This window comes from Hoplias malabaricus, chromosome 18, assembly GCF_029633855.1.
Source record: "Hoplias malabaricus isolate fHopMal1 chromosome 18, fHopMal1.hap1, whole genome shotgun sequence".
Lineage (NCBI taxonomy): Eukaryota > Metazoa > Chordata > Actinopteri > Characiformes > Erythrinidae > Hoplias > Hoplias malabaricus.
In genome coordinates, this window is record NC_089817.1 from 11,138,857 (window position 1) to 11,166,085 (window position 27,229).

Genomic DNA, 27,229 nt, shown 5'->3' on the forward strand with positions numbered 1-27,229 from the left:
CTGTTTTGACAGGGTGCATATATAGACAGTATTCCTTATCAAAGTTCATGTGTGCTTTAAGCAATTTGTGCATTATTTTTACCCTTAAATAAAACTGTCAAAACTGCTTATTGTGGCTTATTGGAGTCCAACTAATTATAGATTAATCACGCCTTGCCTGATGCACTTCTTATTTTGCTTTTGCCTTCATAGGTGCAACTTGTGTTTTAAAGAGGAAATTCTCAGCCTCACAGTTCTGGAACGACTGTAGAAAGTACAATGTGACAATCTTCCAGTACATTGGGGAGCTGTGTCGCTATCTGTGCAATCAGCCCAAGGTAATGAACTGCTTAATGGCTGGCTAATGTTTAACCCACTTGTTATATTTCCAGGTTTCTACAGGGTCCTGACAAGTACAGACTCTAATCTCTGACATCTGCATCAATAGTCATTAGTCATATACTCATAACAGTCATGTTAGCCTTATTTTAATAAAGGCAGCTTTCAGTATGAACTTGTTGATGATGGAGTGAGGCCATACACCATTACCTGATTATATATGAATTTCAGTTCTCTGTATTTTTTGTTTGAGTGAATATGTATTCATACTCACACACACTCCCCTCAAAATTAGTTAATTCTGCTACTTTAAAATACACCCATTATGGACACGGTTTGTTTAATGGACCTTCTAGAGTAGCCCTGCATGGTTTGTTCCAATTTTGTTACACATGAATTGGTTATGGATAATAGATTTGGGGGTCCTTCAACAAGAGGTATCCACACATTGTGAGAGTGATGGTCATGCCCTAATTAAGTATTAGAAATGCTATAAGTTCAGAGTGTAACAACACTTTCCTAATTGTTGTTAGGTTGAATTCCCCCTTTGTAGTGTAACCTTGCTTTACTTTGGTCAATACAAGTAAACTGCATCTAGTTGGACATTACGTAATATAATGACAATGGTCAGTTCTGTTCCCCTGAAACCTGGCATTCTCACTGATTCCTCATTAAAGTTGCTTTGTTAATGTGATGAGTTTTCCAGTACTCTGTAAGTGGTGACGTGCAGAAAACTGCAACTGTCCCACTCTTCAGCCAGTGATGGCACAGAGCGTCCAGCCCATAATGGCACTCCTTCACGGCCACTGAGCTGTGGGTCACTGCCACTGTTCATGGGCGACTTGCAGAAAGAGACTTTTGTTGTGTGACCCCTGCTTCCCAAGCAGTGTCCATCTCCCTCCCCAGTGTAGTTCTCAGAAACTGAACACTGTGAAAGCTTCTTTTGTCTCTTAGACACAACCTCTTGCTCCCAGCAGAACCACAGACTTAAGCCCTATACAAACCATATCAGTTTTACCTGAAGATAGTCTGTAATTGTAGTGAATTACAGCACAAACCTAAATTGTCTGTTCTATATCTCTGACAGTGGTATTTCTGTAGTAAAATAAGTACTGGCTGCAATTCAGTAAATCCTGTGTTAAATCCTGAGTTATATCAGGTCAGAGGTTTGGAGTCATACTGTTAAAGGTTGAGGCTACCTCTGTAATCAATTCTAAAAGATTATGTTGTTATTATACTACTATGCAACTTCAGAAAATGGTGTGCAGAATAAAGAGGAAATCTAAATGTATTTTAATTTAAAAGGCTTTTTTTGTTACACCAGAGTTTGCGATAGCAGTATATACATGTCCTGTATCATTAAAATATTATGTATATGTATCAAGTTTTTAGCATATTACTCATCTGTACATGGGTGGATGGTGGCATCTTTTTGATCTGACTCACTTAAAGACAGTTAATGGCCTCTGTGTTACTGGGTTCACTTCACTCAGTCAAAACTTGTTCAGTCAGTCTTGTGGATAATGTGGAAAGTAATTAGTACTGAAGATCTTAACACTGGAATATTTCTCTCTTTTAATCATCACAATTCCGGTATTAAAACAATTAATCTGTCAGCTCTACAGAAGACCTCTTGCGGTTAAATGACTCCAACTCCAGTACCGCCTTAGACACAGCAAATGTTGCAGCGCATACTGCTGTAATCATTCAGCAACAGTAAATGTGTTCTGAAGCTGATTTACACACATCAGCTTCATTCACAGCATAGCAGGGTATGACGGGTTAGGGCTTCACATGACACGCTACAGAGAAAATTCAGCTCAAGGGGGCTTTACTTCTCATATGACAATAAAAGTTAAGAAGTTTTAAATTTAAACTTAAGTTACATTAATTATAAAAATACATGGACCTTTTAGCAACAAGATAAACTTTTTACTGGAATGGTCATTAAATTTCACAACAAATGAACCAACAGAAATGAGTTTTGAGAATATAGTCAAAAGTCAGAAATTTTAACAACATTTTGGATATGACAGGTATTGTTTAGGTAATAAGAATATTTTAGATATAATATATATTTTAAATTGCATTAGTATTTAATTCTCTATATCTAATGTGTTTTAATGCCGTTTTGGTAGTAGTTGTTTTTAAGGCTGTGTTTCTTGCTGAGGCAGAGGCAAGAACTGTTTCTCATTGTGGGGTGTGTTGTAGTCTGGAATGCATGTGCATTAAATGGAGAAAGCCTTTAAAAAAACAGAGCTGTGCTGTTGAACTGGTGTGGACTGAATGTCTGTGTTTAACCCACATTACGGTATAGTGGAGAGTAGAGAGCTGAAGAATCTGCTGTTTTGTTTCCCCATTGGAAAACCTGGTCTTCCAGAGGAGCAAGATTACACTGAAACACAGGCCCCAAGCTTCGGGCGAATTTACATAAGAACAGAAAGTCATTTAAAAGTTTGATTTTCAGAGAGAAACTTTTACTTTTAACAAATTAATCATTCCACGTATTCTGCACATTTAAGTGCACTATTGAACATACTGGAAACATTAGAATTTGAAATGTTCAATGTACTATAACATTTGCACGGACACATTTCTTATTTAATTAATTTGCATTAATTATTGTTTGTTAAAACATGCAGAATTATGTTCTCTGTAGAGGATAGGTACTTAGTTAGACAATAGATATAAATGAAGATGCAGCTCCTATGTAGTGTTTACGGAGGCCAGAAATTGTAGAATATACACATGTCCTAAATACTGAGTATCATCCTTATGTTTTTCTTTGCTTTATAAACTAAAAATATATGTTGTATGACCCTATCACATTACATTGAAATTATGGCCTTTGGCAGATAAATTACAATTGAAATCATGTTACAGATATAGGCTAATGTAGTGTTAGCTGTTTTTTGCATCAGAAACATAACACTCTGTATTTCCTTTGTTTTTTATGTTTTTGTCATTTAAACCATCTGCAGGTACCTGCTTTTTTCAATTGCATTTTTTCAAACTGAAATGTTGTTTTTAAGCCTGTCAATGTTTTCACCCTATAGAGAAGCTCTGTTTGGGAAGATTCATCCAACTAATGCTTTAGATGCAACAAACCTACAGTATAAATTGCTGCAATAATGAATTCAGGTACAGTACACATGAAATTTAGCTCATTTATATGTATGTTTACCAGGGGGAGAATGAAAAGAATCATAAAGTGTGCATGGGAGTGGGGAACGGTCTTCGGCCAGATGTATGGAAGGAGTTCCACCGGCGTTTCGGTGAGATCCGCATGTGTGAACTGTATGGCTCCACAGAGGGAAACCTCTGCTTCATGAACCATATTGGCAAGATAGGTGCAGTGGGCCGCTCCAACTTCTTCTACAAGGTCAGTCTGGACTTTATTTTCAGCCACTTTTTGTATATATTTTAGGGTTACCATTGGGCATCTTGCAAAATATAATGTTTAAATTGCAAGAGAGCAAACAATTAGTCCTGGTCAAAGACCACCTCTGCTCGAACACTGAATCACAGACTAATAATTTTTTAGTTAGATCGAAAATAAAGAAGCATTCATTCAATTTCTGAATAATTTAATTAAACTGTACTAAATTAAAATTGTACTAAAAAGCTGATAAGTATTATTAGAAAAATTGCACTAGACTAACAAAACTGGAGATCTTCTGCAGATCATTAGAAGCATAAAACATAACCCATTTCTAAGAATGTTTATTAGTATATTTGTATTTTTACTTATCAATGGTTAAATTATAGTGTACTGCACTGTACTGATATTGTAATACTCTCTTATTTGATTTAAGTAACTGAAATCATGATGGGAGGATTTGATTCTCTGATGCTGTATGCAGTAAGAAGCTCTGTGGTATTTTAACAATGACCAGATTGGAAATGACTTTACCTGGAGCAGATTAACATCCTCGCTAGATTATCAGCAGATTATCAAAGCCTTGTCAAATCACAGAGCAATGTCCAATCCTGCTCTCATAATGCATGATTAATGCTGCCAAATATCCTCAGTGGTTATGAGACAAGCCAGGAGCATGTGAAATGAAATTAAATTCATTATCTTCATTATCTTCCAGTCCAAACCTTCATGAAATTTCAAAACATTACTCTGGTTCTCAGTTGCAAATTTAGAGTAAGATACTTTCCAGTTAATCCTGTATGTTGTACAATGGGTTTGGCATGGATCACAAAAGTACTCACATTAGGGGTTCTGTTTGCTGGTGTGTGATGTTTAGAGTTGGACAATAAATCATCTATAACTGTATACCGATACTGGTGTCACAAAATAATATTCTGGTGAATTTGTGTTGTGTGAATTTCCACTGTTCTCAGTGAGTAGACACTGTTCCAGCACATCACCTGGGCACAGTTTATATGATATGATGATATTTGGTGTTTTTAAGACATGTTCTCTCTCTCCTGTAATAAACGAGCTGCTTTGGGTTTTGTGAGGGTACAGGTCTACATCAAAATTAAATCATCATTCAGTAGCTGTTTTAAAATATGAGATGAATATCACAGTTACAGACCTAATTATTTATAATATCACTGTCTTAAATATCTATAAAAAATGATTTGGCCATAGTTTATGGTTGTCTATATGCAATGATTCAGCTGAGATATTCTGTGTCAGAATGCCAATAGCTGTCTTGGTCTGTCACATCACACAGAATACCAGCTATTGTCACAGTTACCAATTGAAGATCATACATTACTTTTATAATTAAACAGTTTAACAGCACTTAACCTGCTAAATCTTGAGCAGCAGTGTCACCAGGGACTGCTTGGATGAATTGCAAATTGTAACCATATTAATCCATACAGCCAGACCACAAAAGTTGGAGTGCTGACCCTGCATTTCTGATTCCAATTTCATACAGGGATATCTAGTTCACAGTATAAGTGCATATACCTGTGAACAGTTCTGAAAGTATAAACTTCTTGAAGTCCACAGTATTAGTTTTCATTTTGACAGCGCTCTGCAGTAACACAGTAACAGCAACAAAAGTAAGTTGCCTATAATCAGGGAAAATTGTATATAGTAGAACACCCTTCACCTACACTGAGTTTTTCTCTGACTAAAGCACAATATTATTAATATATTACAAATTTAGGCTGTAATAATGATTATAATAATGAAGTAAAAAAAAATAAGTGCATTAAAAAAAGTCTAGTAGAACTTTGGCTATAGAATACTTCAAAAAATGCAGTGAAACAAAGTAGTTCTTGTTAGTCATTTGTCAGTGACTGATTATCATTGGGGGCGGCAGGTGGTGTCGCAGCCACACAGCTCCAGGGAACCACAGTCCAAAAACATACATTGGTAGATGGATTGGCGACTCAAAAGTGTTCATAGGTGTGAGCGAATATGTGATTATGTCCCTGACATGCATGGTAACTCAGAATTTTTTTTTAAACACATGTCTGGAACATTTGCATCGGGCTTTACCTGAATTTATCCTGCCAGCCCCCAGTACAAAGTTTAAAGTTAGAGCACATGTGTAAAGAGCCCCATACCTAATCCACACCAGCGAGATTGTGTTAGACGCAGACAGTTTGAAAATACAACTCTGAAAAAAGTCTGGAACTTTTCAGGAGTTCATATGTGAAAACGGCTTTATGTTGTTTCTGACATTATAGACTTCAAGGTTGTTGCTATACTGATATCAGATAGACAATTTATGTTTATAGACAGCTGTATATCAGTGTCAGAAATCACAAATTCATAAAATCATGTTTGTGATGAATGCCTGCTAAAACAGCAAAGGCAAGTTGTTTGTACATTGCTAAAGCTAGAAGCTTTCATTTGTTTGTTAGCTATGTTAGCCTTGTAGCTGCAGTACCAACTTCCCAATACCAAACATTCTTTGGCTGATCAGCCCATTGATTGCAAATAAATTGCAAATAGATTTTGAGCCAAACCATCACTATGTGAGTTATGTCTTTATTCCTACCATAAGTGAAAACTCATAATTAAGGTGCTTAGCCAGTATGAATGCAAACAATAGCATGCAACTATCTTTGCTCAAGCTACAAATGTGTCTGGGGAACACTATGAAGGAAGGCCTTATATAGTATCTGGGCTGCACCGAGAGGAGCATGTAGTCCAGTGATCATATTTCTTCTTGTAAAGTTGCCACAGATGCCATAAGGAGGTTCCCCTTCTGGGATATACTCCAGACAATTTGGCACCATGAACACTACTATTTTTAAGAGTTGCACTCCTGGATCATGTCTTTTCTCTGCTACGCAATGCTGTAAAATAAATGCTTGCTTATAGTATTGTCAGTATCCACAGAATTCTTTTTTCTGATTTTCATTATTCTACATTATTGTATTGGCTGCAAAAGAAATACTCCAAAAATATATTTGACTATGTTGGGATAAGCTTTATAATTGCTACTTCTTCATATTCAGGGGAAGTATAATACATTTCCATCACATTTGGTGTATTTAGCTTGAGAAAATATTCATGAGGGCACAGTGCTTTTATCTTTGTATAATGGATGTAAATGGTCCTTGCAGACTTTGCTTCTGAAAGGTGTAAATGGGCAGTCATCTGTTGGTCTCTCACTTTCTCACTTTTAAATCTCTCTTGACCCTCAGTTGAACTCCCTGAAACATAATGAAAATGTTATAACCATTGCAAAACTGTCTCCTTGTATGCATATAAGCACTCAGCAGAGATTGTTTTCGAATGTGACAGCTTTTCAACATCTGCTGCCAGCTCCACTGTGTTTGGCTTATGTGCTGACATTCTGAGCCAAAGGCAAAACTCTACCTTCTTTACTCAAATTAGGTTTTAATTGATTAATTTATTTCTACTTTCTTTACAACTTCCCCTGCTCAAGGTTTGAAGTGATATACTTTTTATATTTATGCCTTTTGATTTCTTGTTGTTGCCTGTTGCTATTGTTTTCTTATGTAAGTTGCATTTCTGTTCCTGTTCTTTTGCAGCTCCTGTTTAAATATGAATTGGTGAAGTTTGACATGGCAAGAGAGCAACCAGTGAGAAATGAACAGGGTTTCTGTCAGCGTGTTAAAAAAGGTACCCAAATTGTATAGTATTTTGACTTTTCTTTAGACATCAGATATATTATTGGATGGCGGCACAGTGGTGCAGCAGAGACCTGGAGGTTGTGGGTTCCATTCCCACTCCGAGTGACTGTCTGTAAGGAGTTGGTATGTTCTCACTGTGTCTGTGTGGGTCTCCTTCGGGTGCTCCGCTTTCCTCCCACAGTCCAAAAACACACATTGGTTAGGTGGATTAGTGACTCAAAGGTGTCCGTAGGTGTGAGTGAATGTATGAATGTGGCGCCCCCTCCAGGGTATATTCCTGCCTTGCGCCCAATGATTCCAGGTAGGCTGTGGACCCACCGTGACCCTGAACTGGATAAGCAGTTACAGATAATGAATGAATGAAATATCTTATTGGCTGCCAGTTCAATCTGGCCACACAAGAACATCTAGAAATGTTCCAGAATTACACATTTTTCTGAACTGTGCCTGTTTATGAATGGCTGTAAATAGCATTTTATTGATCTTAGTGCATATAATATATTGTATAAAATAATATAGAAATGTAATTTGACGTGGCATATGCTCAAATCAAACTGACACACTTAATTTAAAAGAATTTCTGAGGTATCAAGATGATAAACTGTGGTGGTGGTTTTTTTTATTATTTTTTTTTTTTCCTGCAGGTGAGACTGGGCTTTTGTTGTCTAAGATTAATTCCCTGAGTCCGTTCTTTGGTTACGCTGGGAGCAAACAGCTGGCTGAGAACAAGATCCTGAGGAATGTATTCATTAAAGGAGATGCCTATTTTAATACGGGAGACCTGATGCTGGAGGATGAGGAAAATTTCATCAGCTTTAAAGACAGAGTTGGAGACACTTTCAGGTAAATTGGGAGATGTGTTCAGTGTGAAGTGACAGTTTCCAGTTGAATCTTCTTAATTTATTATTGACTCTTAACTTACTCATCCACATTGTACTGGAAAATAATGATTGTTCTAAATGTTCTATTACTGATGCAGTCCACTGCCTGAATGTGGCCCTTATCTGAGAGACACAAGGCAATTAACTGGTCTTTAGTAGCGCAAAATATAGTAGTTTAACTAATCACAGTTTGAATGTTCATAGTGGTCGGTGTTTATAAGCCTATTTTTTAGACGTTTATGTGTTTTGTTGAATCTTACCCTGCCTGATGTGAAGTTCGCCTATCACTACAGTAGCAAAAAGTGTTGCACGGTATACCAATACTAGAAAAGTATCTCAGTACTTTGTCATTAAATACGGTACAATACCCCATATAATTAGTACCAGTATTTTAAGAAAAAGTGTTTTAAAACAAGAGCAGTATTTCCAACGCTTGCCACAGGGGGGCAGTGTGTGGCTGCAGTACTTTGCCTCCTCTCCCTCCTTTAATGATTTTGCCTCTAGTTTTCAAACCTTTACGCGAGTTATTTAAAAAACAAAAAACCCAACTAGCCCCAGCGACTTTCTGTATAAACCTTAGCAACTTTTTACAGAAGAGACTCGTTAGCATGACTCGTTAGAACACAGGGACTGACCGTGAGCGGAAGAGACAGCTCTCTCTCCGCAGCTTCTCTGCTCCCAGAGACGGAGCTCCGGGAGACACTGCTCCTTCGACAATTCCAGAGATGGAGCAGACAAGAATCTATAAATTATATAGTCCATCAGTATAATCTGATTTCTCTTCTAAGGTATAAACTGCTGTTAAACCAGCATTTTTATATATTTGACACATTCTGCACATTGTGACCTAGAAGCACAGCTGGAAGAATACAGAAAATTACACTCATTTATCTTTTCTGATAAAAACTGCTACTAAACAAGAACTCATTCTGTTTTGGTACATTCTGCACATTGTGTCCCAGAAACAAGGGTGGGAGATGTTCAGAAAATGTATCATGTTAACTACAGAGTAAATCAATCTTGGTAAGTTAAAATTGGAAGTATTAAGCTAGCAAATATATAGTAGTACATTGGAGCAGCAAGATGGATGGTTTTTGCTACAAAGTCATACAATTTGTACTCCAGATTAAAATAAACAGATTAAAATTAAACATCTGTGCTTGAGAATCCAGAGAGCATATTAAATCTCAGGCTTGATGAGTGGGTAGGATTCTATCTAACTGACTAGTAACAGTCTGTGCTTTCTATCTAACAGAATTGGCAGTGGAGAAAAAATGTTTTATATGCCTGATGAATTTAAAACAAGTATATATGTTGGCTTGCTTTTCACAATTATGTCTTGTTTACAGATGGAAGGGAGAAAATGTGGCTACTACTGAGGTGACAGAGGTATTGGGGCTTCTGGATTTCATTCAGGAAGCTAATGTGTATGGCGTGGAGGTTCCAGGTAGAGTGTGTGTATGTATGTTTGTGTTGTTTGCATGGGTTCCTTCCAGGTGCTCTAGTATTCTCCCACAGTTCAAAAAACATGTTGGTAAATGGAATGGCTGTGTGAACTTTTTCACAAATTTGAATTATGAGTGACTGTGTGCCTCTGTAATGTCCACTAAGGACAAGCATGTGGTCTGCTTCTGCCTTGTGCCCAATGATTCCATGTAGTCTCCAGACCCTCCTCAACCCTGACCATGATACAGACCGTCCTTTGTATACAGAGAGACACACTATACTAAGTCAACAAATTAATCTTTCATAATATTTGTAACTATGCACTTATACTTACATAGTGCTTCTCTAGAGACAAAAAGTGCTTTACTCTTCTAGGCACATTAGGGAATTGCCTCAACAACTAAAAATAAGCAGCATCCTTCTGGATGATGCAACGGCAGCCAATCCACACAAGTATCAGACACCAGCTATTTTTGGTAGGGAGGTTACAGCACAAGACAGAAACACACTCTGGACTTGGTGCCAGTTCAACCCAGGGCATCATACAGACACCCTGTCACTAACACATATAGCCCTGCGGGCAGTTTAACATATGCAATCTACTTACCCACACATTTCGCTTTTTTGATTTTTCAATTGCATAAGCTTGTTTATATCGTATTTTTCTGGAAGGCAGTTTAAAGGTTATGTGACTCATGATCAAGGCCTGTGAAAAATGAATATCTGTGTGGAAACACTAAGTCACTACAGCTGTATGTGAAAACTTAGTTGTCATTGGTCATTTTGTAAATTTAAACAAGAAATATCGGTATTGCAGATTTAAAAATTTTAGACAAAATAGTTAATTGTATTATATTATATGTAGAGTGGAGCTACATATAATTCTTTTTTTTATGAAGAATTAAAAAATATTCTAATCCCTTCAGAATATGAATATTTTAATGCTTTTAATAAAAAGAATATCAGAACTGGCCTGTGGCCAGGTATGAAACAAGACTGGACTGCTAATGAGAATTTATAATGTTTGTGCTGCAGGACACGAAGGTCGAGCTGGAATGGCGTCTATCATCGTGAGGCCAGACTCTGCTTTTGATGGACAGAAGTTGTTTGAGAATGTCTTGACAAACCTGCCGGCCTATGCTCGGCCACTATTTATTAGAATACAGGTATCTAAAGCAAATACAGATCTCCCGGGAAAGTCCTTCTGAGAATGTCATGTTTGCAAAACCTCTATTTATTTATTTCCTCATATACAAGACCAGGCTCTTTTTGAATAATCTGAAAAAAAATCTGAAAAGTCTGAAAAAATGCAAAAATCAGCATTTGGATCATACAAGCAAAACAAGCCCTGTCATTATTTTTTTCCTCAAGTTTCATCTTTTTTAATTAACATACCATATCTAAGAGAGCAAAATGTATGTTTTGTTAATTATATAAAATTTGCTTGTGTGATATGCTAGGCTTTGTGTGATTTCTCTGGATTATGACTTTTGTCGTAAGTCTGCCCCCTAGTGGTAATTGCACATAGTGTATTCTAAAAGTAGAGAATGAAATTAAATATATTCTTACACTTTTTAGGGGCATTCTACCAAATATTAAGAATCAGAATTGAACAGTCATGCTGAATGATTTGCTATTCAGTTAAATTAAAATGAATTTACAGAGTTAGAATTTTTCATAGTGGTGCTAATATGAAACAATAATATTTGTTTACATTTGCAATCTAGTTATTGTAACCTCTGAGCACCACTGTAAAGAAATTTGTGTCTTCAAATATACAGCATAGCATCACATTGAACCCCTCTTACCAATTCTTTATTTAAATTTATTTACATTTTTACACTTCTTTTATTGAAGAAACGTATGGAGATGACCGGCACATTCAAGCAGCAAAAGTTCCACCTGGTGAAGAGTGGATTTAACCCTTCCACCATCAGTGACCCGCTGTACTTCTTGGACTACACTGAGAAAAGCTACATTCCCCTCACAGACTCCATCTATGAAAGTGTGCGGTCAGGTCAGCGAAAACTCTAGACTTTAAATGGCCAATACAGTCATGTTCCACTGGCAGAGAAGAAGCTGCGCTGTTACAGTGTGCCCAACTCATTTGTAGTGTTATATATTTGATGGGGCAACCTAAGATGGACGCCACCCTGAATAATGGATTGCTTCATCCTTTGTGAGCATTTCACATGGACAGCATAAATTAATAATAAATTAGAGAGTTTTAATCACTTGCATGACCTTTTGCGGAGAGTGAGGAGGCTGATCGGTGAGATAAACTAGAAAGAGTCTGTCTCAATCTCTACAATACCCCAAAGTCGGTGTAGTATCAGGTTCTGTCTGGGGCAGGTTTACAAAACCAGATGTCTTCCAACACTCTATTTGATAATTCACATTATATCCCCACCCCCTCACCCTCTTATTCTCTTCATCTTAGTCTCAGGTGGTCATCAGTAGACATTAGATCAGGAACAGAACACAGCTGCTACCATATTTGTAAATACTAAAAAAAGTAGTTTTATATCAGTGAAATGATTGATTCCATACTTCTGAGTGGTAAATGTAATACGGCTAGAAGCTATGAATGTGTGTGCAGTGGTGGAGAGGACTTAAAGCCATATATACATGTTCCAAATCCCTGACACACAGTCATCTCCAGTAATTGGATGTTGCACATTTCTGTAATTTTGGCCTTACACTGTGTCACATATGAATGAATACGTGACACGGGGCCTGTTAAAGTATAGGGTTTCTGCTTATCTGAGTATCATTTGTATCCTTTACATTTAGAATGAGCATAATTTAAATGTTGTTTATGTCTTTTTTGGGACGACAACTACAGCTGTTTAAAAAGAATCAGTTTCAGATTCAAAGTGGAAATGGTTACCATGCCTTTCAGGGGGTTATCTGTATAAAAATATGTTAATTTATAGAGAAATCTTTCCGTAAGTGCCACAGGAACAGAGTACTAAAGTAAAAGAGGCCAAAATCAAGGTTTAACTTTAGTTATGTTCTTTTAAAAGCACATACAATATGATCTTAATGAGGGTGTTATACATAAAGTATATTACACAGAACAAAGAGTGTAACACTTGCTATATTCTGTACACATTTCTACTGGGAACAAACATAGTAAGGCAGTTTTCTGCAGTTTATATTGTATAATTCCTTTTCTTTTTTTTTTTTTTGCTAAGTTTACGGTAGTGTATAAAACATCAGTTATGACATAACTTTTGGCAAATGAAAATTCATTTCTTAAATACACAGTTAAATATCAATGAGACTTCAGTTGTACTTTCCCTGGAGTTGTGATGATTCCGAGTGAATGTTTACTGCAGATGGCCAAGAGACTGTGAGAGAGCCTCACTTTCTACAGTGTGGCTTAAACTCTGCTTTTAATTGATTTGTTATGTTGATTGTTTTTATATAAATCATATTTATGTGTGGCCAAAATGATTGTCTGAAATTCACTGTGAATCAAAGGTTTGTGTGCTGTAATGGAATAATATACTTGATAACATTTTTTAAAAATTTTCTAAAGATCCATCACAGCTGTCCTATATGCCCCTGTGTATTAATGTATTGGTCTGAATTATTTGTTTTGGAGTCTTCACTGAACACAGCTTGGGTATCCATAGCTAATCCTGCAACAGGGAGTCACACTATTAATAAAGGGCTTTTATTGTTTTTAACAAGAGTGCTGATAGTGATATTGCTGGTATGTTTTAATAACCATACTTAATGCTTATTGTCAGTGGTTTTAATTTAATGCTTTTGTTTTGATTTAATGAAAGTGATGTGAATTTGTTTCCTTCTCATGTTTAAGACCAGATTATGCTTGATCAGACCTTGCAAGTCCTGACATGCCTTAGACTTCATCTTAAAGTTCACTTTGTTGGGCAAAATTATACCACTATTGTTATAAATAACAACAAACAACAAACTATACCAAGCAGATTATTGAATATCAGCTTGTTTAATAATCAATCTTTTTTTCATATGAAAACCTGCATTGCCTGTGTTAAAGGACAGTACCAATATTTTCTTTTCAGAACTGTTGCATAATTCAATAGCTGAGATGCGAAACTGGGCATTGTAGAAAAACATATAAACTCTTCTTTACAATGGTATTGACAGGAACCAGATGTCACAATGTGAACACCACAAATCTGGACATTTTAAACTCCATTTAAAATGATCACTGTAAATGAAACAACCCCTATGAAACTGTTATTAATTGTAATGTGGATAATGGGTAATAACTGGCAAAGCTGAAACAGGTTTTGTGATTTCGTCTGAGATGTAAGATCTTTATTTTAATCTTGATTTACTCTGGTCTGATCACAGTTTGGTGATAGAATACAATAATAGAGGATACAAAGGTGTATTTACTTTTCCATGTCTCACTATTTTTTTATGTGTACTATGTAGGAGTAATTAACTGCCCTCCTGTTTGCTTATTGTATTTCTATCCAGACGTTCTCATGTTCCTGTAGATGACATTATTACAGCACTCTGGTGTGGAGAATAGAGCAGACATAGTTTAAGTCTTAGTTGAATCAACCAGTTATAAGACGTTTTTTCATTGTTACTGGGCAGATTAGCACATAAACAAACCAAATATAGATATGTTTTAGTGAAATTGTTCCAATAGAGAATTATATTTTCATCATTTTATAGTGTCACATCTGAAAAACCTTGTATCTCTCTTTCTGACTTTTTTTTTTGACATAATTTGATAATAGTTGTTGCTGTTCATACATCACAAACTTTTGTAACAAATGAACCGATAAAATGGTCCAGTAATTACTTTCAACTAAATTGTGTTGCTTAAACATATATTAAACTTTAAGAATTTTCTTTCTTGTAAAATTGCTTTGTGGTACATATAAGCAGCAATATGTATCATTCAAGGCAAAAATTACAGTTTTATGGTGGTGTGGTATGCATATGTTATAGTGTACTTGTTGAAATTTGACATGAATATAACTTGCCTAATTGCTCATTCTAACACAAGTACAATTTTGATGCAGGTCCTCACTACATAGACATGTTTATATGAGGACATTATTCATTCATTCATTGTCTGTAACCGCTTATCCAATTCAGGATCGCAGTGGGTCCTGAGTCTGCCCAGAATCACTGGGTGCAAGGCAGGAAAACACCGTGGAGTGGTGCGCCAGTTCTTCACAGGACCACACACACACACTTTTGAGTCACCAATCCACTTACCAATATGTGTTTTTGACCGTGGGAAGAAACCCACGCAGACAAGGGGGAGAATACACCAAACTCCTCACAGACAGTCACCTGGAGCAGGACTCGAACCCCCAACCCCAGATCCCTGGAGCTGTGTGACTGCGCCACTGTGCCACCCTATAAGGACATTATGAAAAGTTTAATTTAAATTATATATCTCATTCTTATACAACAACATATAGTTATTGTCCAAAGTAAAATAAGCATGTCAAATACGCCCTTTACTTCTAATGTAAATTAATGTAAAGTGATTTTATAACCAGCAAACATGGGGTACTTCCATTTGGCCATTTTTATGAAATTTTCACACATTACATAGGACATCTGTTTGCAAAAGATGTAGAAAATTTAATTGAAAACAAGCAATATACATGTTTCGGATAGTGATGTTAAACAGTTATTTTTTATTTTTTGAACTGACCATAAATTCCACATGAATCTTTAATGTTAGATGTAATTGATGTCACTAAATATATCTGACTAGATTGTTACTAACAATATTTGCTTTGGTAAAAAAATTCCAGCATCTTTAGAACCTGAGCATCAAAACATGCAAATCAACTGAAGCTGAGCAGATTTGAGACAAGACTTTTTTTTTTTTTTTTTTTTTTTACTTTTTTACTGGGAGGAAAGATATACAGAAATGACAAAAGTGCAGACTGGAAGTTGCATTCAATTCAGCTGCTCCTCAAATTCACATATTGTTAAAAGTGGCAAAATGTAATTTTATTTCATTTGTACACATACGTACAAATAAAGTACCAATAAAGCTGTAGAACTATAAAAATATGAAGAACATTATTAAAATGCTTTGTGTTCATCTGGAAACCTGTTCGGAAAGTGGCACTCTCTTCTACGGTTGCCATATTTTATTACACCTTACAGAACTGGTTTAGGCTCAAGATCCTGGTTATTTCATCTGTTGTGCTAATCAGGAAAACTGCCATAGAAAACTGCTATGATGTCAGCAGAGTACTGAAAATGTGGAACAAATCAGTGAATCCCTTCATTATTGAGCCAACCCACAAGTTAATTGCACCAAAGAAGCTGGCCTTGGTTTGTAAATGCTCTGTTCCACCATTTGACCGTGCAGTGGAAAAGACACTGTGACTTACTCACTTCGCCACTGTAAGTCACCTTGACTAATACACTACACAAATGGTCAGGATTTGGGATGTGCGACCACTGTTGGCTAGCTACATTAACTACAATAACATAGAAATGCACTTTGGTGAAACTGCCCAATGCATCTTTAAGAAGTCAAATCCTGGTTCACATGAAATGAAATCTGTGCTTAAAGTCTTAAAGGCTATGCACCACTTAATGGACCTCCATGAACATTTCACATTATTTTAGTTACTGACATATATAAGTATGAATTAAAATGAAAATAGCAGCTTAATTTGCTTTAAAACTGACAATTTTATTAAATTGACGGAAAAACCCGAGCTCGCTACGGAAATTCTTGAACGCAACCGTGACGTCACTGGTGGATAACAGCCGAACAACGCCGCGGTAAAACACCGTTATGACTGACTGTTATGACAGTATCTAGCTAAATAACCAACATTATTCATGACAGTAGCCTAGCAATAAGCTAAACTCAAATTTAGAGGCACCTGTGAAATTCTTCACAGGGCTGAAAAGAAAAGTTTTAAAGTCAAGTTTTCAAGGCCCCGTTATTCTTGTAAATGTGATCGAAGTCGAACTCGAATTCACCCGACACTATAAACCTCCGTAATGCAGCTACGTAGCCGAGTATAATCTGAGCCACCGAGTTTAGCGAGTCAAGCTAACGTTAACTAACACCAACTAAAACAGGCGAAGTGAGTGTCCTTACCCTGTTTACCTCCATGTTACAGAGGCTCTTGAACACCTTTCGTTGGTGTCCTTACATGCCCATATAGTTGGAAAAGCGCCAGTGAAATGAGCTACAGATAACGGAGTGAGCGGATGGTCCTTTCCAAAGTGCCCGTTTAAAGTTGACAAATTTAGTCCATTTTCTGGATATTTCCCACTGTACAATGTCCCACTGTACAATGAATTATTGCAGCCAAAAACAACACACCTTTTCGTCATTTTGCATTAGAGTTGTTGTCCACCATCTACGTCACAGGCAAGACGCCTATTAGAGTTTCCGAACACCGTTAGGGGGGGGGAGGGGTCACACAGCTCCAGGGACCTGGAGGTTGTGGGTTAGATTCCCGCTTCGGGTGACTGTCTGTGAGGAGTTGGTGTGTTCTCCCCGTTACCTCCCAAAAACACACGTTGGTAGGTGGATTGACGACTCAAAAGTGAATGTGTCTGTGTTGCCATGTGAAGGACTGGCGCCCCCTCCAGGGTGTATTCCCGCCTTGCGCCCAATGATTCCAGGTAGGGTAGGCTCTGGACCCCTGAATTGGATAAGCGGTTTCAGATAAAGAATGAATGAACACCGGGGGGACAACAACGGTCTTCTAAACCTTATTCCTTGAATTAGTAAGAAATAACATGTTTTCTGACTATCAATAAACACAAGTTAGGAACTCAAATTCCACTGTATTTATTTGTTTGACACTTTCATAGAGCTGGTGCTTAGCCTTTAAAGGAAAGGGTTCAGAAGTGTGTTTGTCACGACCGTCGCATTGACCACAAAAAGCATCAGCATATTTATTTTTATTTAAACATATTTTTTATATGTAGGAAAACTCTGATTTTGCGGCATTAATTAAACCCTGACGCCTGAGTCTAATGCGTGAAAGGGGCCGTGATCCGCCACTTCTGTGAGTAAGTTCCTGACGCCTCTGTTGCATGACCTCCGACAGACGTCACTACAGTGTGCACTTCAGGGAGGATTGGGGCAGGGCCTCAGGGTACTTTCAGAGTGAAGAAGAAATTCACTCCTCTGTAGTGCCCTACATGCTGCCATTTGAGACTCAGCCTCGTCAGAGAGACGGTGGGCGTGGTCGGCTGAGCCCCGCGTGCCGTGCAGATCTCGGCAGCGGCGGTTGTAGCTCGAGCTCCTCCAGTGGCGCGAGCTCTCCTAATGATGGCGGACGGTCCCGTTGTCCCGGTGCCGGTGCTGCTGTGTTTCTCGGCGTTTTCACGCCCCGCCGCCGTGCCCGCGGGTTCCGGGTACGAGGTGCTTGTGCAGAAGTTCCTCTCCGTGTACGGCGCGCAAATCGACGTGCACCGAAAATTCCTCCTGCAGATTTTCTCCGAGGAATGGGGCCAGTTCATCGACCTACCCAAAGGCTTCACCGTCTCCGAGAAATGCAAGCTGCGACTTGTCCCGCTGCAGAAGGACGTAAGGCTGCTTCTCGTGCTGTATTTTGATTACGAATGTCTTTATTCGTTCACTTTGTTGAGCTTGTGTTGTGTTTAAATGAGTGAGAGAGCTAATGTTCCCAGACTGTTGTCTCTACCGTCTCCTTCACTTAAGTTTGGCGTCTAATATTCAGGTTTTTCACACTCTAGCCCACCACAAAGCCACTTTTACCCCGTCACGCCTTCACTGTTCTAGCCTGGTTCTTGGTGGTGCTTTATTTAAAGTCCAGATAGCTTTTAAACGCCCGACTTGTTGCTTGTTTTTATATTGAAAGTGAAATGGGGCTGTGACGTCAGAGCTCCACTGTCATGTTTTGCTGTTCTTTTAACACGTGTAAGAAGCTCCGGGGAAACTGAAGATTAGTGACTTTGTTAGCATGTCTGTGTGGTATTGTTTATATGCTAGAAGTAGTTTAATGCGAGAAAAATGCAGTCAGCTTTATGGCTGAGTATTTCTTCTTTTGAATCAGCAGTGTTTTAAAGACACTCTAAAACAGACAAATTTATGTATACGGGTTTTCTTATGCCATAAACATAATGAGCCAGTCCTGTCATCTTCCAGTGTGGGTGAGAGGCAGAAGGGAAGGAAGTAAGATAGTGCTGGGCGATACGAGAGCAAATCAGTATCACAATTAATTGTACATTTTACCACAATTACGATTAATGAATGATTATTTTGTTTTTGTATTTTTGACCCTCGTTGTTCAGTCACCAAGCTTGTACTGTAAATATGCTCCAGTATTAAATATGGGATATTTTTTCTAATGTTGCTGGGAGCTTGTTCCTCTCTTGTTTGAGCACTGTTTATATTTTGTGTTGTAATTGTGCTTTGGATCGTTTTTTCTCAGTGTTTACGTTTGGCTTCTCTTTGTTCAGTGTCGTCTTTGTTCTTGTCAAAACACAGCGCGTCCAAATCACAGATGCTGTGTTTTTCTTTGGTACTAGCTGCTTGAATCACTTGGTCAGCCTCTGCGTTTAGGTGGAGACATAACAGAATGAATATAATCGATATAGACAAGATTATGTCAATTAGGAGTTCTGAATGTCGATTTCGATTAATTTTCGATTAATTGCCCAGCCCTATTGTAAGATCATTCTGAGACCTGATTTGGGCAAATATGCATTTTAAAACTCTTTCCTGACAGAAATCTACAAAAAGAATGTTATCATTTTTTTCCAGATTTATCACAACAGCACACACTAACTGTATAAAAAACATGTAGGAGTTTTATTGGCCAGTTCATGAAACTGCTATATTTAGGCTGTGGGCGTTGCAACTTATGGTTACATTCACTTCTATTGTAATGAAACCTGCACCATTTCACATCAAATCATCAAATGTGTTTTCACAACATGATTGATTAAAAAAAAAATCAACTAAATCCATTTGGTCCCCCTCTAATGACAGGTCTACAGAAAGGGGCTACTGTGTTATGCTAGTCTCTGCTCAGTGCCCTACATTTACACTGTGTTAGGTGGACTGGTGGCAGCCTGAGGAGATCATGGTGTAATTGTTAAGTCAGTGTGCACTCTCTCATTACAACTCCTCAGTGGTCATACAAACATAACAGCTGGCCTTAAAATGGCTTATTTATATTGTGCACAGCCATCAGAACAGAAATTGTAATATTTGTGATCTTATAAAATGGGCCCCATAATCCGCAGAGGCTTACAGCATTTGTGTGACATATGCTTCTGTGAAAATGCATGTTGAAAAATAGGAAAATTATATTTCTTCAGCAGTAGAAACTGCTGACATTCCTGATTTTCCAGTATTTTCCGCATAAGTCCTAGCCAGGTGATTTTTTTATTACTGTGCTGTATATTGTGCTGGATTTAGAGGACAGCATACGGCCTAAAGCCAAATGATCTCTAGCTGCAGTGCAATCAACAGCCTGGGATAGAAAACTGACCTTATGATTAGTCCTACACTACCATCATTCTTTTTTTTTCCTTTATCTACTTAAACCCATACCAGTATTATAAAATCAGGTGTAGTGAATCTCTGAATGAATGGGATAGATTACACTGATGATACGTTCACTGAAGACAATAGAGTCCCGAGAGCTTACTGGGATATTAATAGCACCAAAAGTGAACTGCTGTGTTCAGTGATTTCTCTTTCCTTCCCCGTAGATCACGACACTGGGGAACCTGTCCCCAGCCACTACAGTCTTCTTCTGCTGTGACATGCAAGAACGCTTCAGGCCTGCCATCAAGTACTTTGGTGACATCATCAGCGTTGGCCAGAGGCTGGTAAGACTGTGCCTTCCTCTGTCTGACCCCGTTTATCCTCTTTCCATCGCAATCCATTTTTCGTGCTTACATGACCTTCCTTGTTAGGCGTGCTTATAAACATTTCTGACATTGGACAGGCTTAGCACTATTTTATGTGATGTTCACGGTTCCTCAAAGACAGGAAGGACAGACAATGTCAGTTTATATTCTTTAGAACAGGTGGTTTTTTTTATTGCATCCATGAACTCAATTCACAAGCTGTTAATCATCTGGTGCTGTCTCTGACCTCAAGGTGCTTTGTGTATGCTCCCTTTTCCTCTTCCTCTAGGACCTGGATTTTGTCTGGTATAATCCATTTCAGTCATAGATTGAGGTCGGCCCAGTCATTAAAGGGGCTGCTTGGCGGCACTGTTTTAACAAAAACACGATGTTCCTGAATTTTTAATAGGGACACGCATACAAAGTATGTCCTATTGCCTTACTCGTTTATTGTTCACCTGAGCATTGGTTTCATGGACATGCCTTTGTCCTTATAAATATTAATAAGATATGTTGACTGGCATACACTCTCCAAGCTGAGAATAGTTGAATTCGAAAGCAGCAACCATCCTGGAGAGTTTCTTGAAAAGGAATTTTGCAAATCATTCATTGCCACATTCACATTTTCGTTCACAGAATTGACCAGTGTGTGTGCTTGCATCGGCTGCAAATGTTAAATTGTTTACCCAAGCATGTACCAATTCTACATTTAGAGGATTAAAAGCTACAAGCACTGGAATACTCTCTGCTATCTTAAGTCCAAGCACTTTTCAGGCCCTACTCTAACAATAAGCTGGTTTGCTTCCAAAGATTATTTTGGATATGACTCTAATCTTAAAGCCTTTGTATGTTTTTTTTTTTTTTTTTGTGTTTTAGCTGCAGGGGGCTCGTATCCTTGGTATCCCTGTCATTGTATCAGAGCAGTACCCCAAAGGCCTGGGCAGCACAGTGCAGGAAATGGATCTGACTGGCGCCAAGATGGTCTTTCCCAAGACCAAGTTCTCCATGGTGCTTCCTGAGGTGGAGGCAGCCCTGGCTGAGATTCCAGCAGTCAGAAGCATCGTCCTCTTTGGAGTTGAGGTATTTAATGCAACCAGGAAAGCTCGGTTTTGGGAGGTGATTTTATTAAATGTAATCTAGGTTATTTGTTAAATAAAATGTATGTTATTGAGTTTAATATTAATTATTCCATTTCTCAGAATGAAAATCGGTAGAATAGAACGGCAGAAAGAAGATATGTTTTTGTCAAATCACATGTTGAAATGAGTCTTAGATTAAAAGGATATTTGCCCTTGATAAGATATTGTGGCATGATAGTTTAACATAATACCCTAAGGTTCACCCTAAAAATGGCAGTGTGGATAGTTTTGGTTGTGTGCACAAAGATTGTATGGATGTCATTCACTCCCATATTGATGTTTTTAAAAAACAATATATATCCGTAACATGATTTCTACTTCACAATCATGCACGGAAACAGAGGTTTGTCTAGTGGGATTTGATGTTCTACCGAATGGGTAAAACATTATTGCCTGGTTTATTCTAGGAGACGCTGCCATCTTGTGGCCTCAGTTGCAGAATGCAATTCAATAATGAATTTTCCTCTTATTGTTATATTTTCATTTGTGTTTAAATTACGCTAGTAGAAGTTGGAAGCAAATATCTGTAGCTGAACTCAAATTAACTTTGTGCACACAGACTCATGTATGCATTCAACAGACGGCCCTGGACTTGATAGGGAGGGGTTTTGAAGTGCATATTGTAGCTGATGCAACGTCCTCCAGAAGCATGATGGACAGAATGTTTGCACTAGAGGTAATACACTCCTAATTATTTTTCCAAAAATGAATAAGAATGTAATGCATGCATTTCTTTTACAAGTATAATTTGCCTGTAATGTGTCCTTTGTCTGTTGTTTTCAGTTTAAGGCACAAAACACATTAAAAGCACAAAGCGAACCAATGGTGTTTGAAGGCATTTGGAGGTTTCTGACCAGATAATTTTTCTGGAGACTTCAGGATTCCTCAAAATTCTTTCTGCTTTTCATTTTGCAATTTTTTTCATGAAATTAATTGAGTGCATTGGAGCGGGAAAACACTACAATATCAAGGGCACTGGTTCTTCAGAACCAGGACTGTTAACCACTGCTGTAGAATGTAATGAATTTTAATTGTCTTTTATCCTTTCAGTTTTGGGAAACTCGTTAGTCTGTTCAGTGCTGGAGATTTTACTGGTTGTGAAACCTTTTGTTTGTTGTGGTGATCAGTATCTCCAGTCATTGTTATTGACACCGCTGGTCCATTTTCTCACATTTGTAGAGAGTTCTCTGGAAGGACTCATTATCCACGGCACATTTGCTCTTCCAGGTGGTTTGCCATTATTGAACTTTTCACACATAATAAATATTTACAACATGTTTTGCTTATTTCTCTGACTTTTACAAACATAGTCAATGTGGGCATTATTGTCTACAAAGATTTATAATGCCATTCCAGTCAGCTGTATTGCATTGCAAGCCTCATTGCTTGTGTGGCCGTGTCAGAGGTGATTTATTATTTAATATCCGTGTATTTGCTTTTGTAGCATATTTAATATCTCACTGAGGTGGATCAGTTCAGTGTCTGAGAATGCTAGGTTTTAAGAAATATAAACTGAAATGAATACAAAATCTATTCAGTGCTCATAAGTATTATTTTATTATATATCATAAATATATACAATTTAAAATTTGAAAAACAATTGAAAAACAGGTCAAAAAAAATTGTTTTTTTTTTACCCTTTCCTTTATTAGTTATTTCTGTGTTATCACTTTTTATATTTATTCTAATAAATGTAGGATACATTATCTTGTAGAAGCTTGAAATAGAAAATTATTGATTTCCTAAATGTAAAAATGACCAAAATATAGATAAATTCTTGTTTATTTTGTCCATTTCATTTGGGTTGAATTTTCAGACTACATGTTAGGCCAATCTTTCACTTTAAGAAAAGTGGGGGGAAAAAAACAATCACTTAAGCACCACTTGTTATCTCTCTCTCTCTCTCTCTCTCTCTCTCTCTCTCTCTCTCTCTCTCTCTCTCTCTCTCTCTCTCTTTCTCTCTTTCTCTCTCTCTCTCAGCGTCTGGCACGCACCGGGATCATTGTAACCACCAGTGAGTCTATCCTGCTGCAGCTCGTAGCTGATAAAGAACATCCCAAGTTCAAAGAAATCCAGAACATCATCAAAGCCAGTGCCCCTGAGTCCGGTCTGCTCTCCAAGGTCTGATAAAGTATAACAGTGAATTACAGGAGGTGCGCGTATCTGACTTACCGCAGGCTTTAAATTTTGCCCCGACCTCTCTTAGAGTCTGCAAAACAACCCTTAAGATTTGATGGGTGTTATCGGTTTCTTCCTAAAGATTGTCAAAAGCAAAATTTCGTCTTTATCATATCAAATCATACCAATTTTATTAACAGGTTACACACTGTATTGTTCTTAGGTTGTGGTTTATTTAACCGGCTGTTATTTTTATTAATTGAATAACTTGCATATGGCCTCACAAATGGAAACAGAACTGATCTATAAATGTTGGAAGAAGTAGAATGAATTGCTTAATTTACCAGAATATTATGCTGTGAATTGACACATTGGCAGTACAGACAAAGCACAACATGCCTCCAAAAAGGCCCCAAATCCCATTTAAGGCCACCTAGGATCTGTTAAACATGTATATTAATTTGTATGGTCAAGTGGTGTTAATGGTTGCAACGTTTATTACAGTCAAAAACTATGTTGAATGTGCAGTAAAAGATTAAATCATTAAGACTGGCATCGTGACCATTAGTGTTTGACAGATTAACAACACATTTAATGACTTGTAGATGCATGAGAAGTTCTACTGCTTTAGATTGTGTGTAGAAATTTGACTGTTTCTAGAAGGATGTTGGTAATATAGGTAGTACTCTGTTCCTGTGGTGTTTTGCTTAAATAAGGCTAAGGTAAGGGAAAGAAATGTATTCACTCCAGTCTGGAATAGTTAAAAATACATTTCTTCATGTCCCCTAAAATGTTGCATCCATCTGTTAACCGTTTCCTTTGTTTATTGAGTTACTTGCTCGGGTGTAGGTTAGCTGTAATGGTGTGTATATTCTCACAGTGATATGAATTTGGGTGATGGCACCAAAAGCAGACTACCACTCATTTCACTTAATTCATTAGGTCAAAATGCTGAATATGTTACAAGCCATTATCTAACATCCCTATATATTGTGAGCATGTTTGTTAAGGCAGGATAGTGTTATCATAAAGTTTGAAACTGTAAAATATATGGAATCAAGAGGAGTTGGTTAAAGTTATGGTACAGTTGTTATGCACTAACTTTGCACCTGATTTAGTGATGCTGATATATGCAATAATTGCCATATACATGGACATTTGTAAAACATTAAAATTGGAACTGTATCTACCCAGATTAGCCTAACATACAAATGTTAATATTTATTTTCGCAGTTGCAAATGTATAGTAGCATAGCATTAACTGAAGTTCAGTTTTATGTTAAAACCAAAATAAAAACCAAAACTTTTCATTATACTCAAGTCAAACTTACCAACATAATATTGATTTAAAGTTGAGGCTCCATTTATATCCAGATGTCTCATATATTGCATTGTTGGCCGAGTGAGAAATTGAACTGCATCAATCATTTGTTGACACTGGTGACTTCTGTGGTTTAATTGTTTAACTGATTGAACTGAAGATGGGCCCTTGCCCAATGTAGCACACAAATGACTGGTCACAAATTTCTTAAATCCTAGTTGCTGTTTCTATTGTTTTGTGTTTGAAAATCTTGCTGTAAATGTCTTTTTGTGTGTGTGTTTTTGGTTTTTTCCCCTCTCCTGTTTTTCCTGTGTTCTTGGGTTGATTTCAAGCATTAGAACTAAGGCACTAAAATTACATTATCTTTTAAGTCTGTAAGGGCTGGAGAGGGTGTGTGCTCAGAGCCCAGTGCCCAGTCCAGCCTGATACTTGTTTCTTCCATGTTTGTGTGTTTGTTTATGAAATCCTTTAAAGGTCTGGATACGCTTAAGCCAAATCACTCAGGCGTTTATTTTTCTTCTTTTTGTAATAAAGGGAACCTCATTATTGTCTGGTACGAAAAGCTTTGCAAAAACAATGTAAGATGGCTTGTGGAAAGTGCAGGTATATCTGTGAGACACTGCTGGTACAGGCACTTTCAGGCCCTGGAGGATCGTTTGGTGTATTTCTGGCTAAGGATGGCTTTGGATTCTATTTAAAGGAGTATTATGATATTTTGTAATTTTTTTGTCTATTACAATGTGTGACACGGTTCTCTTATGGAACATGATATATTCATGTTTGGAGTGTTAATTTATTATTTTTTAAAATCATTTTATTTGCTTATGATAAATTAATTGGATTCATTTTAAAGAACATGAATCATTTTAAAGAATATGCATGTGTATGTCAATGTTTTCCTTCAAAAAATATATCAGAATATTATTAATAATGTCTAATAATCTATTAATATTATGTCCTTATTGCAAATTCATCATGTTTGAATTAATCAAGCAGTGCCTCTAATTTTATATGAAAATGTTTTGAAAATTATGAATAATTTTCTAACCTGGAAAAGGCTTTAATAAATAATAAGTCACAGCAGGATAATCTAGATATTAAAAGGTTTTTGTTTATTGGATGATCAGACCTTATTATAATAAGTATTACGTACCTTTGGGGCTGTAAAAAGTGCCTGTAGTTCAACAGACATCCTACTTTTTTCCCTTTTCTACCTTCTAAACAGCTACAGATCAAATCAGAATGATGCAATATAATACACTTCCTGTTTTGTTGTAGTAATCCTCAGCTGAACATGTTTCCTGTTACATACATATAGCTGCTGACAGAGACTCATTGTATCTTAAATGTATCCAGACCTAAAGAGAGTGCAAGTGTAAACCAGCCTCCAACTGATCATGTGTATACGTGTGTAAGCAGAAAGAATATATACAGTGCCTATTTATGAACAGTCCAAACTGATTGTACTTCTTGGGTATAGCCTACTTCTCGATGTGACAAAAATAGATTTGTGCACTATGTTAACATTGCCGTATAACACCTTAGTTTTTGTAACAGCTTACATACAGTATATAATAAATGTTTATATGCACTATGATAAGCATTGGTTACATGGATGTTTTTTCACATACAGTGCAGCCTGAAAAGACAGCATTTGTGAGTAATGAACCACTTAGAGATGATCAAAAGGTACTTGAGGACTAATGAAACCCCCTTGTGGATCTTCAGCCTATTCAACAGGAGTATGATAAGTGACAAGCCCAGTCACTGGAGTGCTCTATGTTGAATTAGCAGTCTTGGACTTGGACATTTTCAGATGTAATGTTACTCTTAAAGCTGTATGGTACTACTGAATAGTTCAACTAAGGTTAGTGAATGGAAAGTGGTTTCAGACGGACTTTGCTGGTCCTTTATTAGATTCTTGCTGGTTTAAGTTAATCATTATAGTTTATTCATTGACAATATGCCTATATGGCCTGAACATAAGCCTTAGCTTTATGTTTAATAGGAGGTCTTGATTAGACAAACATGTATATTAAAAATCAGCTGATGTCATTTTGCTGGTGGTTGGTGTATCAGCA

The 27,229-nt window shown here is 37.2% G+C and overlaps 2 protein-coding genes across 3 annotated transcripts in view; both read left to right on the top strand.

Moving 5' to 3' along the window:
• Nucleotides 1–15,699, top strand: part of slc27a6 (solute carrier family 27 member 6) — a 30,927-nt gene extending 15,228 nt beyond the window's left edge. The window contains exons 4-10 of the mRNA XM_066650683.1: nt 193–317; nt 3,506–3,700; nt 7,297–7,387; nt 8,043–8,241; nt 9,629–9,726; nt 10,761–10,891; nt 11,583–15,699. Of these exons, the coding sequence (XP_066506780.1) occupies nt 193–317; nt 3,506–3,700; nt 7,297–7,387; nt 8,043–8,241; nt 9,629–9,726; nt 10,761–10,891; nt 11,583–11,759 (1,016 nt within the window). The 3' untranslated portion in view covers nt 11,760–15,699. The remainder of the gene's footprint in view (nt 1–192; nt 318–3,505; nt 3,701–7,296; nt 7,388–8,042; nt 8,242–9,628; nt 9,727–10,760; nt 10,892–11,582) is intronic.
• A 2,293-nt stretch (nt 15,700–17,992) lies between these two features.
• On the top strand, nt 17,993–26,735 carry isoc1 (isochorismatase domain containing 1). Of its 2 annotated transcripts, none has more exons than XM_066651633.1 (5): nt 17,993–18,273; nt 20,430–20,549; nt 21,447–21,650; nt 22,269–22,385; nt 23,690–26,735. In XM_066651633.1, the coding sequence occupies exons 1-5, from the start codon at nt 18,013–18,015 to the stop codon at nt 23,834–23,836; spliced, it is 849 nt and encodes a 282-aa protein (XP_066507730.1). In that variant the 5' UTR covers nt 17,993–18,012; the 3' UTR covers nt 23,837–26,735. The 2 variants fall into 2 exon arrangements, with proteins under 2 accessions (XP_066507730.1, XP_066507731.1); XM_066651634.1 differs by lacking the exon at nt 23,690–26,735 and adding an exon at nt 22,493–22,974.
• Nucleotides 26,736–27,229: the final 494 nt, after the last annotated feature.

Excerpts from the sequence above, each read along its gene's own strand:
- isoc1 (XM_066651633.1), top strand. The coding sequence starts at position 18,013 with ATGATGGCGGACGGTCCCGTTGTCCCGGTGCCGGTGCTGCTGTGTTTC. Across the intron at positions 21,651-22,268 it reads TCGTCCTCTTTGGAGTTGAG|ACTCATGTATGCATTCAACA; the intron begins GTATTTAATGCA and ends TTGTGCACACAG. Across the intron at positions 22,386-23,689 it reads ACAGAATGTTTGCACTAGAG|CGTCTGGCACGCACCGGGAT; the intron begins GTAATACACTCC and ends TCTCTCTCTCAG.